Here is a 13,489-nt window from a genome sequence, read left to right as displayed (position 1 = left end):
TGAGCACTGAATCCAGACAAAACAAGAGGTGTTTCTGGCAGCCCTGCCTTCCCTCGATATGAGTGCCTGTATTATCATACTTAGGGCAGGAAAAGTAGTTTTTGCTCAATGTACCACAGTAATAATGTATTTCTCTGATGCAACTTATCATTATTACACTAATATTTTACTTAACTCTGTAGAAAATGTTTACACTCTATAGCCGAAATACTTTATTTTCCTCTCATGGGAGAGAGATTTTTCTCTTCCACAATGAAAGGAAGAAATTCTGAAACAGTACAGGTGAATTATTTAATCAGAGGTATTTCTGTGCACAATCTTAACAAGGAATGTAATTTTCCAGGCGGGTCTTCATGTTTCTTAGTACCTTACTAAATTGTAGCTAAAATTCCTTCTTTTTTTTTTTTCTCAAATTCCTGTAAATCTAAATCAATATATGTTTTTCTTCTTTTTTGTATTGTCCATACATAATCATGGGGTACGTATATCTATCTCAGACATCTCTGTGCTGTGGTTGTAATAAAAATGCAAATTTTAACATTTCAGTTATCAGACAGTGGTAACTGAGGCCTTGATCTAGTAAACATTACATGCTACACATCATACAAATCACTTAAGCAATCCCATTAAGTAAACAAATCCAACATTCTAGCAAAACAAACATGGACATAACATGCATCCAAAATCTGCAAGATCATCCTTTGTTACTAATTGACAAGTGCTGAGTTTACAGTGGTAATCACTCACTTCTAAAACGTCCACTGGTATATGAAATCAACCATTTTAATTACACTGTATTAATTGAAATACATCCTAAAATGCATGTCACTTGATTGCTAGACTTAAATGTAAGGAACTTTTATCTGGCAAACTGTTCTATTCCTAGTTAAGACGTTCACTTCATGATGCAACATTTCTCACATTACTAGTCCACAAGAGAAAAAAAGTGACATTCGCCAAGACTTCAGTCTTTTAATGACAGAAACTCATTTTGTTCTAGAATGTTCATTCACTTTATTAAGACCAACTGACAAAAAAAAAAAAACATAAAGAATTAATTTCTTTCCATAATAACCTCTGTCAGAGGCAGCCTTTTGTAAAGCACAGTCGCGTTGGCCGCAAGTCATTTTGGGTATTGTTGGATATACCACTGAGCCAGATACTTTTATTGTCCCTTGTCATAGACAATGTTGACAAACTGACAAATTGTCATTTGGCTCTGTTTTTAACAGTGAACAGAAAAAATGAGGCAAAAAGAAATTATAAACTGATTCTAAAATCTACAGTTCATAAAGATAGGACCTTCAGTGAAAGGAATATTCTTTCTTTAAAGGTATATTCTTTAGAGAAAGGTACATTATGGACCCTATATTCTAACAAAGGAGTGCAAAGACCCGGTAAGATGAAGTCCTAGTCAGCTCTGAATTTCTGTGATGTTTCACGATATGCCATTTGGGTTTGGCTACAGGTGCGTATCACAGGAAGGGAAAAAATCACTGTGCTTTTAAGGCAATATTGTTATGGTTAATGCAACGAGGTCCAAACACTTTAGGGAAAAGAATTATCAGCACCATCAGAAAATTATAGCTAAAAAAGTAAATAGAGGTAATGAGAGGCAGTTTCCTGTGAAATTCATTCCAACAGTGATTTACTTTACATTAACAAACTGTCAACTACGGGAAACACAAGAAAGCCAACTTGTAACTTTTTCTCTGCAAGATTTATATGAACAGAAATTCAAAACACATGCCTCAAGCCAACAGAAATTTATATATTAAACAGAACATAAAGGATTGCTTTTGATTTGTTTTGCTTAAGCTACATTAAAACATAAAAGACGACTGACAGAGAAAGGGGAAAGAATAAAACTACTTTGGAGCTATTAATTAAATATCCAGATTCCTTCTGACTAATCTCTCAATTACATGTATTTATGCCTGTGTAAGGAAAGAGACTGCCAGACTGAACATATTTTTCAAACTTTAGGTTTTCTGAGGTTTTCCATAACTTTCAGAAATGCGAATTTCCATGCCTGAGTCAAGGACAGCACTCTAAAGCCACATTTACCCAATATATGCGTGCCCATTCACAGCCCAGGGATGCCACGCCAGTAATAATGTTATAAAATCATCACTGCCTCCCCGCCATACATGAGGATTGTGCTGACTGACTCGGTTAATGTCTTGGCACTTTGGTTCTTGCTGTACACATGGTAAGAGAGAGGAAGATAAGGGAACGTGCTGACGATCGTTCTGTCATTCACTTGGCAATAGGATCTTTGGCCCTCATCTGGGGTAGGCAGTTTCAGATCTGTGGTGAAAAAACACGCTTCCTGACTTGGGCTGTTCAAGATAAAACCCAATCCATTTTCACAGGCGGCAACCTGACTAACTCTTGCTGTTAGCGCAGGTGGTGTTAGCAATGCTTCCCACCATACCCCCCCTTCCCATCTCTCATTAGCCTCCTGAGCCTGCAGAGCCACTCTGAAACTCTCACGTAAATAAGGGAGAACTTTAATCCCTCCTTTTTCTACACAGGCCCAATTAGGAGGACAATGGACAGAGGTGATCATATAGTAGAGACCATTAGCCATATGGGTGAAGGACCTGCTTTCAGTTTTATTACTTTTTCTCACCTCTCTTTTTCTTTACAAATTAAAAACAGCACAAATTTTTGCTTTGAATCACCACTAAAAGAAAAGTAAATTAAAATTTCAGGGACTGTAATAGAATAGAAACTTACTCTTTGGTGAGCTCCTGGGGATTGATTAAAGTCCTTTGAGGACATGGAAACATGACTACAGAAACCAATGTGCTTTACTGATGGATGAACAAAAGGACAAATGTGCACTCTGGCATTAGCTAGAGTCATAGTAATTCTGTGATAACAGCAGTATGGGGCATAATGCAGAAATAGTGTAATAATAATTGTAAAGGAACTCACAGCTTCATTAAAATAAATATTTTCCATACCCTGGATAAAACTAGATATGGTTGCATGGCACGCAAAATTTTAAACAGCTATTGATTCTTATGTAATTATGTATCTATTAATGACAGAAGAAGGTAAAAACTTGTAAAAGGATCTTGTAATCTCCTTGTGCAAAATGTGCAAGTGTTCAAACAACTGGAAGTCTAGTCCTGACAAGACAATTGAAAACTACATTGAAAAGTAATGATGCAAACTGCAATCTCCTTTTAAGGTTACCAAAAAAACTCCAGTTCTGCTCCTGGGTTACTACAGAGAGCACAGTCTGTACTATTTCCCAAGAGGCAGCACAATATTGAAATGTTAGACATTTTACTATGAGAGCAGAAAAGCCAAAAAGCAAGGGGAGACTAAACTGAACACCTCTTGTGAGGTTACACACACCTGAAGCAACCTATTTTTACGTTCCATACTGAACTGCTGCTTCCTTATGTCAGATAAAAATGAGGCCATGGCAACAGGACAGACACCAACACAATTCTGTAGGCACAGCAAAAGCACTGTCATATTCTGAGAAGTGCAATTTCCAGTGGATCTCGTAATTTCCCAGATTTTGAACCAAAATGGATTCTATAAGGCAAAGATTAAGAAAGCACAATATAAATGAGTTTGGAAGAAGTTTGGAAATCATCTAATGTATTTCTCAGCCCCAACGAAAGCAGACTATAGGTTTAAACCATTTCTGGGAGATATTACTATACATTCCCAGTGACTGAGATTCCCCAGTCCTCTTTGGTAATCTATTTCGCTGCTATTTATACCTTTCAATAAGAAGTTATCTCCTCATTCATCTGCTGTAATTTAAACCCATTGTTTTTGCCCTTTCAACTGCCCAGGAGGATTAGTCTACCCCTTCTCAGGTCTTTGACAGTCCCCCTCCTACCTACTTTACACCAGAAAAATCTTAGTTCCTTTTCTCTACCCTCATTAGTTATGTTTTCCAGAACTCTGTTCACTTTTTTTGTTCTCCTTTGGGCTCTGTAAAACCAATGAAATGTACATACAAATGAAAAGTTAGGAATGTCTGAATCTCAGATAAAAGCGGATTTAACCAATTCTGTTAAAAGCACCACCATGCTAACATCTCAGCTTCTATACCATCCTTTCACTGGAAGATAGGCAAGCTGTTTATAACGGAGGCAAGACATACACTCATCGTTATAGGCAGGGAAACCGAGGCACAGCTTAATGACTCACTCAAGGCCATCAGGGACTTCTGCCTTAGAAGGAGTAGAAACCTGCCAAGTTGCTTACTGAGCTGCTCTGTAACTTCACCCCATGTCACAGCACGTGACCTGAAGCCAGTATGCCGAAACAGTTACTGCTGCTGAGATTTTAACTAAAGTATGTGTTATATTTTTAGAACTTATTTTTTATTTTTATTATTTCTTTCTGTCTTTCTGTTTTAAGTGTCAGAGTCCATCCACTGATTCCTCTGAGATATCAGGCCTGTATTCTGGGATTACACTCCATTGCTGCACCTGCTTGTCAGTACCTTGCTGATCAATTTATGGCTAAACATTTTCACAGACCACCCTGCTCCTGTTTTAAGCTTTGTTTCTGAAAGCAGGTCAAGTCCTGTAGTTCTTCTCAAGTTAAACTGTAAAATTAGTACTTTTGCTGGTTTTTTTCCATGTCACAGCATGATTGATATTTTTATCTTTATGAATAGCCCCTTAAATAATCTGTAAAACCTGTAACTGATTATCTTAATCCCTCGCTTGTATGTAACCTCCTCTAAGCAAAACTTAATAAGCACCAATAGCTTTCTAAGATTACAGCTCACTAGTGAAGCTGGATGAATGTAAGAATTTATATTTCTACTATAACTTCAGTAAACCTTAAACTGCCAGAGAGATTATGGATACCGTATGAATCCACAGTCAGTGTGACCAATACCTTTCAAGGACACAAAAAAAACCCACCATAATGCAGGAGCAGCAGTTTTTCCCACCTTGTCTGCCTTGGTCTATTAAAAAGAGCAGATGAAAAGACTCCATTTTGCAGCATAACCTATGCTTTCACATCAACATAAGAAGAAACATGAAACCTGAGGGTCTACAGGCAAGTACTGCAAATGACAGGTTGCTGTAAAGCTAAACGTCTCATTTTCATTTCAGTTGAGTATTAACAGCACACTATCTATGATCACTTTCATTTTTGAACAGCAAACATTTGTCTATTGAACCTGGGTGTTTCCAGTGTTTATCCAATATTTCCAGTCTTATTTCCAGTACTTACCTACTCATCATTCAGGCAGATAGGGAAAACTCTTTTCCACTTATTGAAAGTTTTGAAGATTTTAAATCTCTTCCAGTTGAAGCAAGAAAGAAGCAGCCTCCCAGGGACACACACTTGAGACGTAAAAGACCCATGTTCAGGTCTCTGCTCTGATTTCCATCAGAGACCTGGTTCTGTGTCTCCTACATGCCAAACCAGCACCTGAGAAAGTTAACTATAATAGAGGAGACTGAATAAGCGAGAACACTTTGTCTGCTTTTACCAGTCCAATGGCACCAATCACTTTATTGCTGAAGTAGCTAGCCTGGGACATAAATTATTTTATAGAAGTGTATCTTGAAGTTTGGCATAGGGCTTTTGACCCACCTACTTGTTCAGTACCAGCACAGGTAGCAATGGTATGCTACGATCAGCTGAATGCAGAGATGAGCTTACAGCTGGCTTTCTCTGTCCTCACCACATACTAGCTAGAACCTTCTGGCTCATGGGATTTAATTTTGCTGCGTCACCTGCACTTTCAACAACCAAACTTTTATCAAGAGGAATTAGCAAAGACTAATGGTCTTTGGGTCTTAATGTTCTAGTCACCAGATAACAGCGCACAGCAGCTGTAAATTAGAGTAGTTTATGCCGAGGATGGCAGCTGCATGGCTCAGGATCGTATATGGCCCTAGCCCAGGAACACAAAGGCTATCTGCCAATGGAGCCATGGGTAAGAGTCTGGTCCGAAGTTCATTTCTGGCTACACAATTTAATGGAAATAGAAAACACCGATTAAAGTGACATGAAACTGGAAACTGCTACTGCACAGCTACTGCATTGCTTTTTTTCTAAATAAAAAGTGCAGGTTAAAACAAACAAACAAACAAACCAACCACACAACCCTGCACTTTTTATTTAGAGAAAAAACAATATCAAAGCAGCTAGTACTCTTTCTATATATAAACCATCCTTTTTTCCAATGGCAAGCCTGTAACAGCAAAACTACCCATCTGATATGGAATTAGCTGAGCACTACAAGCTGCTCCAAAGTTTTCATATGCTCCAGAATAAACTCCAGAGTTTTTTTTCCAGTAAAGCAGCTGGAGCTCCTAAAATATTTTTGCACTCTAATGGTTAGGAAAAGACATTCAGTAAATTAAATGTCTCATTCATATATTTAAAGAAGACAGTCAGAATGTGTTACATTACTCTGTACTCAAGTGTCACTACAGACCAAGGTGATGTTAAACTTAAACTGATTGTTCTTTACAGCGTATGATTATCTTACGTACATATAGCTTGCTGAGGAATTTTTCTGTTACTTGAATCATAAAAGCATTTAAAAATAATAAGCACGCTACAGTTATTTTACAGCTTTGAACTGGAGTGAAGGGTTACTGAATACATAATCTACAGGCACAAACAGTGCTGTGGAACAACAACCAGAAGAAATACAAAAGAGAGGTAGGTATTAACAAGGTAAACACAAAGGAAGGACAAAATGAAAGAATTCAAAGAACAAAAGAAAAAAAATTAATAACAGTAAAATTATATATATAAAAAAGAAAATTCAACAGTAGGAGAAAATATAACCCAGCCTATCGGCTCACAACTAGTAAATATAATGCGCCACTTTCATCAAAATGTTATATTGTACATAATTCAGTCATATGTAAGCATAATCCTTAGTCATGAAAACTTTGGCTCCTAGACCATTTATTTAAGCAAGATGGTAATTTGCTGACTTACCTGCTTGCTGCATGCATATAATATATGTGGTAAACAAGCAGAGACAGTACTGCAGCTTCCATTTCCAATGATAGCACCACATTTCACCTACATGAGACATCCTGTGGAAAGAAAGCAAGCAAGAATTCAGGGAGCTTTATAACAAGCCCAGAAAATGAGAAAATACTGTTTTTAGTCAAACTAGTAACTAGCAGTAAATAAAGTAGCACTTGAAAACTATGGATGGCCCTAGCATTGCTTAAACAGAGACTGAAGTCTCCTCACTGTCTAAAAACGGTCAGAAATTACGTTGCCTGGTCCTCAGCAGACAACAAAGCAGAAGACTGGTCAACGCTGGGCTTCTAAGCAGATGGGTGTGGGTGGTATTTCAGTAAAAGAAACAAGCAGCCCATATTGTGATGGTCTGAAAAAGTTGATGTGTAGTGGTTTTTGGAGATGACAAAGTTTTATTTTACTTATTTACATACACAAGTACATTTATGCTGTTTAAATATCTATTTAATTCACATATATTTTTTATTAACTACATGAAGATGGTACGTGAGAGCTTGCCTCTGCCCTTAACCAGCCTTTCCATATTTTTCAGTGCTAATATTTTGATAGCTACAATATTTTCTGCTGACAACTTTAATGAAAATCCTGAAACTTTTACTGCCAAAACCTAGTGGCTCATCCGTGCTGCCAGTGAAGTCAAGGACACTTTTATTATTTAATAAAACAAATGCAATTATATAAAAATGTTTATCAGTTGTAGCTTGAAGTTCAAGTTTCCTTTGCCTTGCAGCATACAGGACATTTAATGGCTAAACCAAAATGTTTCCTCTAGAGTGGGCAGAAGAAGAAGCAAGAAAGCCTCTTAATAAATTTGGTCAGACTTTTAACCATGTATCCAAAACGAAGGCTGCTCCACTATATTCCTGTCTCATTTTATTCAACAAGTTAGCAACAAGTAAAATCAAGCAACAACTAATAAAACACAACATGCATCGTTTTGACCAACTCCTTCCCCTCCTATCTGGTGATGATAACTGGCTTTTGTTCAGTAAGATATCATCTACTTATACTGGGAAAGCATCTCTTACCAGAACCCCAAAAATATTTCACAATCAACAGTATGTGAAGAAGAATGACAAATGAATAGTCATGAAGAAACATCAATAAACACGAACGTCTTCCAGTTTAGTGCATATTAAATACAGAAAAAAAAAAAAAGGTATTTGGAATGACCACCAGTATGACTTATTGGGATGGAAACGTGAAAGAGAGAAGTGAAAGAAAGTACAGCGTCCATACTCAGTGGCAAGAAAAATTAATTTTCTTAAAGTTGGGAAAACAGTCTTCCTTCTGCTCCACAGACATTGCTATGAACCTGCCAGTGAAACCTGGGGCAAGTGTAAACCTTTCCTAGTGTCAGCTACTTTTTCTTCCCATAATGGAGTTCTGTAATGTAGACAAGCCAAACTTAATGCAGCAAGATAAACCATTGTAAAGGCACAACTAATGTTTCAGTTTTAATACTAGTTCATCAAACCACTCCTGTGGGCTAGACGCCAGTGGGCCCAGGTAAATGGCGCTGCAACAGACCGCTGCGATCAGTTAAGCTTCCCTTCAGTGCAGTGTTACATAGCACAAGCATCTGATTACAAAAGAAGTCCAGTTCTCTACAGGTAGTTGTATTAAATCAGGAATTTGAAGCTAATTTATTTTTCTGAGATATTGTAAAGTCAAACTTAACAAGTGCTGAAGACAAGCACAGAAAACACTGGGCTCTGAAATACAAGAATTCCTTTGATGAAGCCAGACATACAAAATAACCAGATTATCAAACAATAGAATTATTGTGCTTCAACTTAATGACCCAAAAATCCCTATTAAAAATCTCAGACAACAGCATGCTGAGGTTTGGGAACAGTTACTGTTCAACGTATACAATTCATAAATCCACAATGCGCTTAATACTCATTTAGCAAAAAGGACTTCTGTTCAAAGTCAATTAAGACATGAAAACAGTTATATGCACATACAAACACACATAGCATGCATATATATTCACAGGGTGGTGAAACAGAAATGTCGAGGATAACAGCGTGACATGCCAGAGATATGGAAGAATATGGCTGTTTCTACGGATGAAACGGTTTGCAGCTACTGATGAGACACATGCCAGCCTGCTGCATAACCTACCAATGCAAACCTGTAGAAGCGGTTGCATTACTGGTTTTTGTTTGTTGCTTTGTTTTGAGCAAGCACAGTTAAAGTTACCAGACTAGGGAACAGTCGCAAACAAGCATTTATTAATTCAAAAGAAATCTGTGCTGGTTTTCAACGCATTGATACATTTTCGGTGTGTTACAGCAATCATTGCTTTTGTTGTCTCTGGGAACTCAGCTGCTCATTTCATAGCTGGAGAATCCAAGACAATTTTTGAGATGCTGAAGGAAAAATAACATGACACATTTCTGCTGCCTAGGTCTGGAGTGAATCTACCCAGTCACACTGCCTTTAGTGCCTTTCTGAAAGAATCTGAGATTCTGCATTAGTCTGAGAGAGCTATTTTATTTGGCCAATTTCTATTTGTTAACATTTACTTGCACTGCGGTAAGGCTTACAAGCCAGTACACCACGGTGTTAGTTTACAGTGTGTTTCCTCATCCCCAGTCTTGTAAAAGGCACAAGTCAAGAGAAATTTCAAGAACACGGATAATTAACAACAGAGCAGAGCATAAATAAGTATAAACAACAAGGCAGAAAGCAGTAACTATAAAGATTTTTCCCCCAGAGAAAAAGACTAGATAATTATACAATTGCTATAAGAAACACAAAATTCTCCACCAAAATAAATAAATACGTAAAAAATAGTAAACCTGTCTCCTCCACTTACGTTCTCTACTGCTGAAGGACAAAACAATTTTCTTTACACCACATCATCTCAGTTGACAAGAAAAAAAGGTTTATCAAAGTCAAACAAGAATGGCCACAGAAGAAGCACGCTACCAAAACACTCCACTAATGCAGGCACCACAAGTCAGATCTTTTTCTTTTGGAGAGCACTTTTGAATATCTATATTACAAAGCATAACCTCTAGCTGAGTGCTGTAAACGGATGAGGGGATCAGTTACTTCCCTGTTCTTGACATCTTGCATAGACAACAAGCCAAAATTCAGAAACCTGACTGCTCAAAGCCTTGAGTTGTGACATCCATAACACCCCTGTTCACAAAAGAAGTTGTCACGGATAGGAGTCAGTTAACACGTTGCCAACAAAAAGGCTTCTTCCATACCAAAATCCATCCCTGATATTTTTATAGTGTGACATATCAATTGGCAGGCAATTACAAAAAGAAGCCAGAACAGCTGATAAATACTTCCCAGGCATTCAAAAACAAACAACAAAAAAAACCCAACAACACCACCACCACAAAAAACCCAAACCAAAAAACCACACATAGTTGCAGTTATCATTCACCTGTTAATACCTGCTGTGTTCATACTTATTTCAAGGTTCATTTTCTTGATTGATTATTAATGTTAATTACATCTATAACTGAATCCAAACAGCATACGAATAATTGAACGAAAAAATCAGCACAGATCTGGGATAGTTTATAGCTTAACAAGAGATGATATGGTCCCCTGCTACAACAGCACTAACGTGATGGCCCAAGAGACCCCTTTGGTCTTGTGTTCCTCTTTTAAATAGTGTTAAAAGGATGTGTTCTGTCATTTAATAGTCGTCAACAGAACAAAGAATGGCTATCAGCAATGTACTGAAACACATGAAGAGTTTAAGTAAGCAAAGCAGTTCTTAACAAAGATCTCAGAACATGTGCAGATTATTTCAGTCTTTAACCCTGGATACACTGTAATTGCTGAACACTGTTCATAGTAGGTTTTATTCTCAGCTTTGTTTCAATTTAAATGAAAAAGCCATGTCCTGAACACAGCTGGTAACACGCTAGCAGCCCTGAACAAATCATTGCAGATTGTCAAACACAGAACCAAAAAAACGTTTTGTCCCCCAGTATATTTGGGGGCTATTGGGACACCTATGGTAGGAGTACGTAGTCTTGGAGTATGTAGGTTGGGTGTCTTACAAAAGCACTCCACCTTAATGCAGTTTTTTTTCCTTACAAATAAAAAAAGTGGAAAAGTAGAAAGTGCCATTCTATGGAGTCTTACAGATGAACTACTAATTTTTCTAGGGACTGGCATTATTCCATTGTAGACACTGTGTGACATGACCAGCTATGCACTCTAGCTACCAATTCAATACAGTCCAGTCCACAGCTACTTTTCATTTCCTATAACATAGGGAGACAATGATCTTATTCACAATTCATTCCAGAGGAGCAAAATAGACATGTAATTTATCTAAACCATAAATGGATGGTAACTTGACATAGATGTAGCATGACTCCCACTAATTTCAGCTTAAACTAATACGAAACCCGGCAGCCAGCTAATGCAACACCATCACCTTTTAGGGAGTATACAGCTCTGCAAGAAAATATACACAAAATGTGAATAATCCTGGAGGATTTAATTTATATACCGCATGGTCACAAAGCATGCAATACGTATTTGAATACACCATCTTCCTTGTTCAAAGCTTCAGCAAAGTTCCCTGGAGTAGGATGTGAATTCTGCCCCAGGCAGACTGACGTGACTCTCTTTGGTCTTTGACATGTCTAAAGCTATTAAGGAAAAATGTTGCTGACAGTTTAAAATTAGAAGAAAGATAACATCAGTTTCACAATTTTTGTCCTATATAGGTTGTAAACAAAAAGATTTTACACTTAATCACTCTTAACTAGAGCTACAAGTGGAAGGTGATTCAACTCAGTTTAGCTCCTGAGTTGATTTTGAAACCCTTGCTTTAAACTGTGGTACACGGGTGTCTTGAAAGATTTATTACCCAATGCCACTTAAAACTTCCATTTTGCTAAGCATTACTTGTTCCTAATTATTCTTACAGCCAACCCTGAAAACACCCTCACACTCATCGAAAGAGCTGAAAAAAAAACCAAGGCACTGCCTTTTAATTTAAACCGTGCCAGCTGTATCAGATCCATCTTAGTCCCCTGGCTTTCCTTCCAAAATGAACTTTTCCCAGTTGCAGGCAACTGATCTGCCAGCCGTTTGCAACTCTACAGCACCGCAGCGCTGGGTCTTTAGGAGCTCCTCGTTTCTGCCTTGACTTCACCGAGCACTGTTAGAAAACCCGACCCTTCTCCCCTTGTCCCGGCTCCCTCCAGCTCCGGCCACAGGTCCCGTCCCTCACCTGGCTGCGAAGGCACCGCCGAAACACCTAATCCCAAACCTTAGTACCTTGCCTTACCTTCGGTGAGAGCCTGTCAGCAAAGGCAGAACATCTCGGGGAAGGCGCCCAGAGGCCACGGCAGTGGCCCGCCCGGGGCCAGGCGGCGGGCGGGAGGGGGGGAAGAGAGAGTGGGAGGGAACCACCGACCCGCCCGCCCCCGGGCCCCGGCGGAGCCCCGCGCTGCCTCCTCTCCGCCGTGCGCGGCAGGGAGGGGCGGTGAGGCTGGGAAGGTTTCATGGAGTCCGCCCGACCCCCCGGCTCCCCTTCTCCTACTTGTGTGCTGGCACCGCACCTGGAGGGCTGGGAACGGCGCCCGTGGGGGACGGGGCTCCCCGACGTGAGCGACCACGGCCCCGAGCCGAGAGCCGACGCCGGGCCGGGCGGCTGCCGGGACACCGGCGTTCGCAGCGGGCGGCGAGCGGGGCCCAGGGTTTCGCTACTTGCCTCCAAGCACGGGGAAACTCACCAGAGCGGTCCTAAGGATGGGATTACAGTGCTCTGAGAAATGCAGCGGCCGGCCGGGAGCCTGCAGGGCAGCCGCCGGCCGACCCGGAGCCCGGACGGGGCAGAGCCCTGCCTGCCCTGCCCTCTGAGCTCCCGACGTGAAACTCCCTCGTTTCCCCATTCCTTCAGCCCTACCTATCTGCACGGCTCAAACCTGACATTACTCATCACCTACTACGGGGAGGCGGGGGAAGACCTGACTGTCTGGCCCGGGTTTCTCGCCCCACGAAGGAGCCCGCGGGGATTACCCGCGCCCCCGAGCGCCGCGAACGGCAACCGCAGCCCTCGCCCCCGAGCCCGGAGAAGGGACTTACGTGGTGACATTACGGGGCGGCTCTCCCCCACGTCTCAGCAATCATCCTCGCCCGCTGCCGCTCGTCCTGCCTCTGTCCCGCTTCCCCGCGGGCTCCTCGCAAAGGTCAGCGCTGTTCGCCCACCTCTCTTCCACGCCCGCCCCCGCACACGCCGCCCGCGGCGACCGGCACCGCGCCGATCCGCCCCTCCTCCGCCGCCGCCGCCGCGGCCGCCGCGGTGCCCTCCCCCCCCCACCCCAGCGCCGGGACCTGCCCCTCTCGGCACCAGCCGGGGAAAGTCCGGTGCCGCGGGCAGCCGCCCCCGCGGAGGGCAGGGGCCGCCCCGGGGGCTCAGGTGGCGGTGGCGCGGCCCCGCGGCTGGCCTGGCCCCTCCCGCCGCGCCGGGGGCAGG

At 41.1% G+C, this 13,489-nt stretch overlaps 1 protein-coding gene across 7 annotated transcripts in view; it reads right to left on the bottom strand.

Annotated features, from left to right (window-relative positions):
- The window catches only part of ADGRG6 (adhesion G protein-coupled receptor G6), a 113,052-nt gene extending 99,822 nt beyond the window's left edge, over window positions 1-13,230 (bottom strand). For 3 of the 7 annotated variants that reach the window (XM_075087796.1, XM_075087791.1, XM_075087794.1), the window contains exons 1-2: window positions 13,099-13,230; window positions 6,961-7,061 (exon numbers count right to left, since the gene is read on the bottom strand). In XM_075087796.1, coding sequence (XP_074943897.1) covers window positions 6,961-7,060 — 100 coding nt within the window. In that variant the 5' untranslated portion in view covers window position 7,061; window positions 13,099-13,230. Of the gene's footprint in view, window positions 1-6,960; window positions 7,062-12,298; window positions 12,382-12,746; window positions 12,916-13,098 lie in introns of those variants that run through there. The other 4 variants (XM_075087793.1, XM_075087795.1, XM_075087798.1 and 1 more) reach the window with 3 other exon arrangements.
- Between the last annotated feature and the right edge of the window lie 259 nt (window positions 13,231-13,489).

Source organism: Phalacrocorax aristotelis, chromosome 3 (assembly GCF_949628215.1).
Source record: "Phalacrocorax aristotelis chromosome 3, bGulAri2.1, whole genome shotgun sequence".
NCBI lineage: Eukaryota > Metazoa > Chordata > Aves > Suliformes > Phalacrocoracidae > Phalacrocorax > Phalacrocorax aristotelis.
This window is presented reverse-complemented; position numbering and strand designations above follow the sequence as displayed.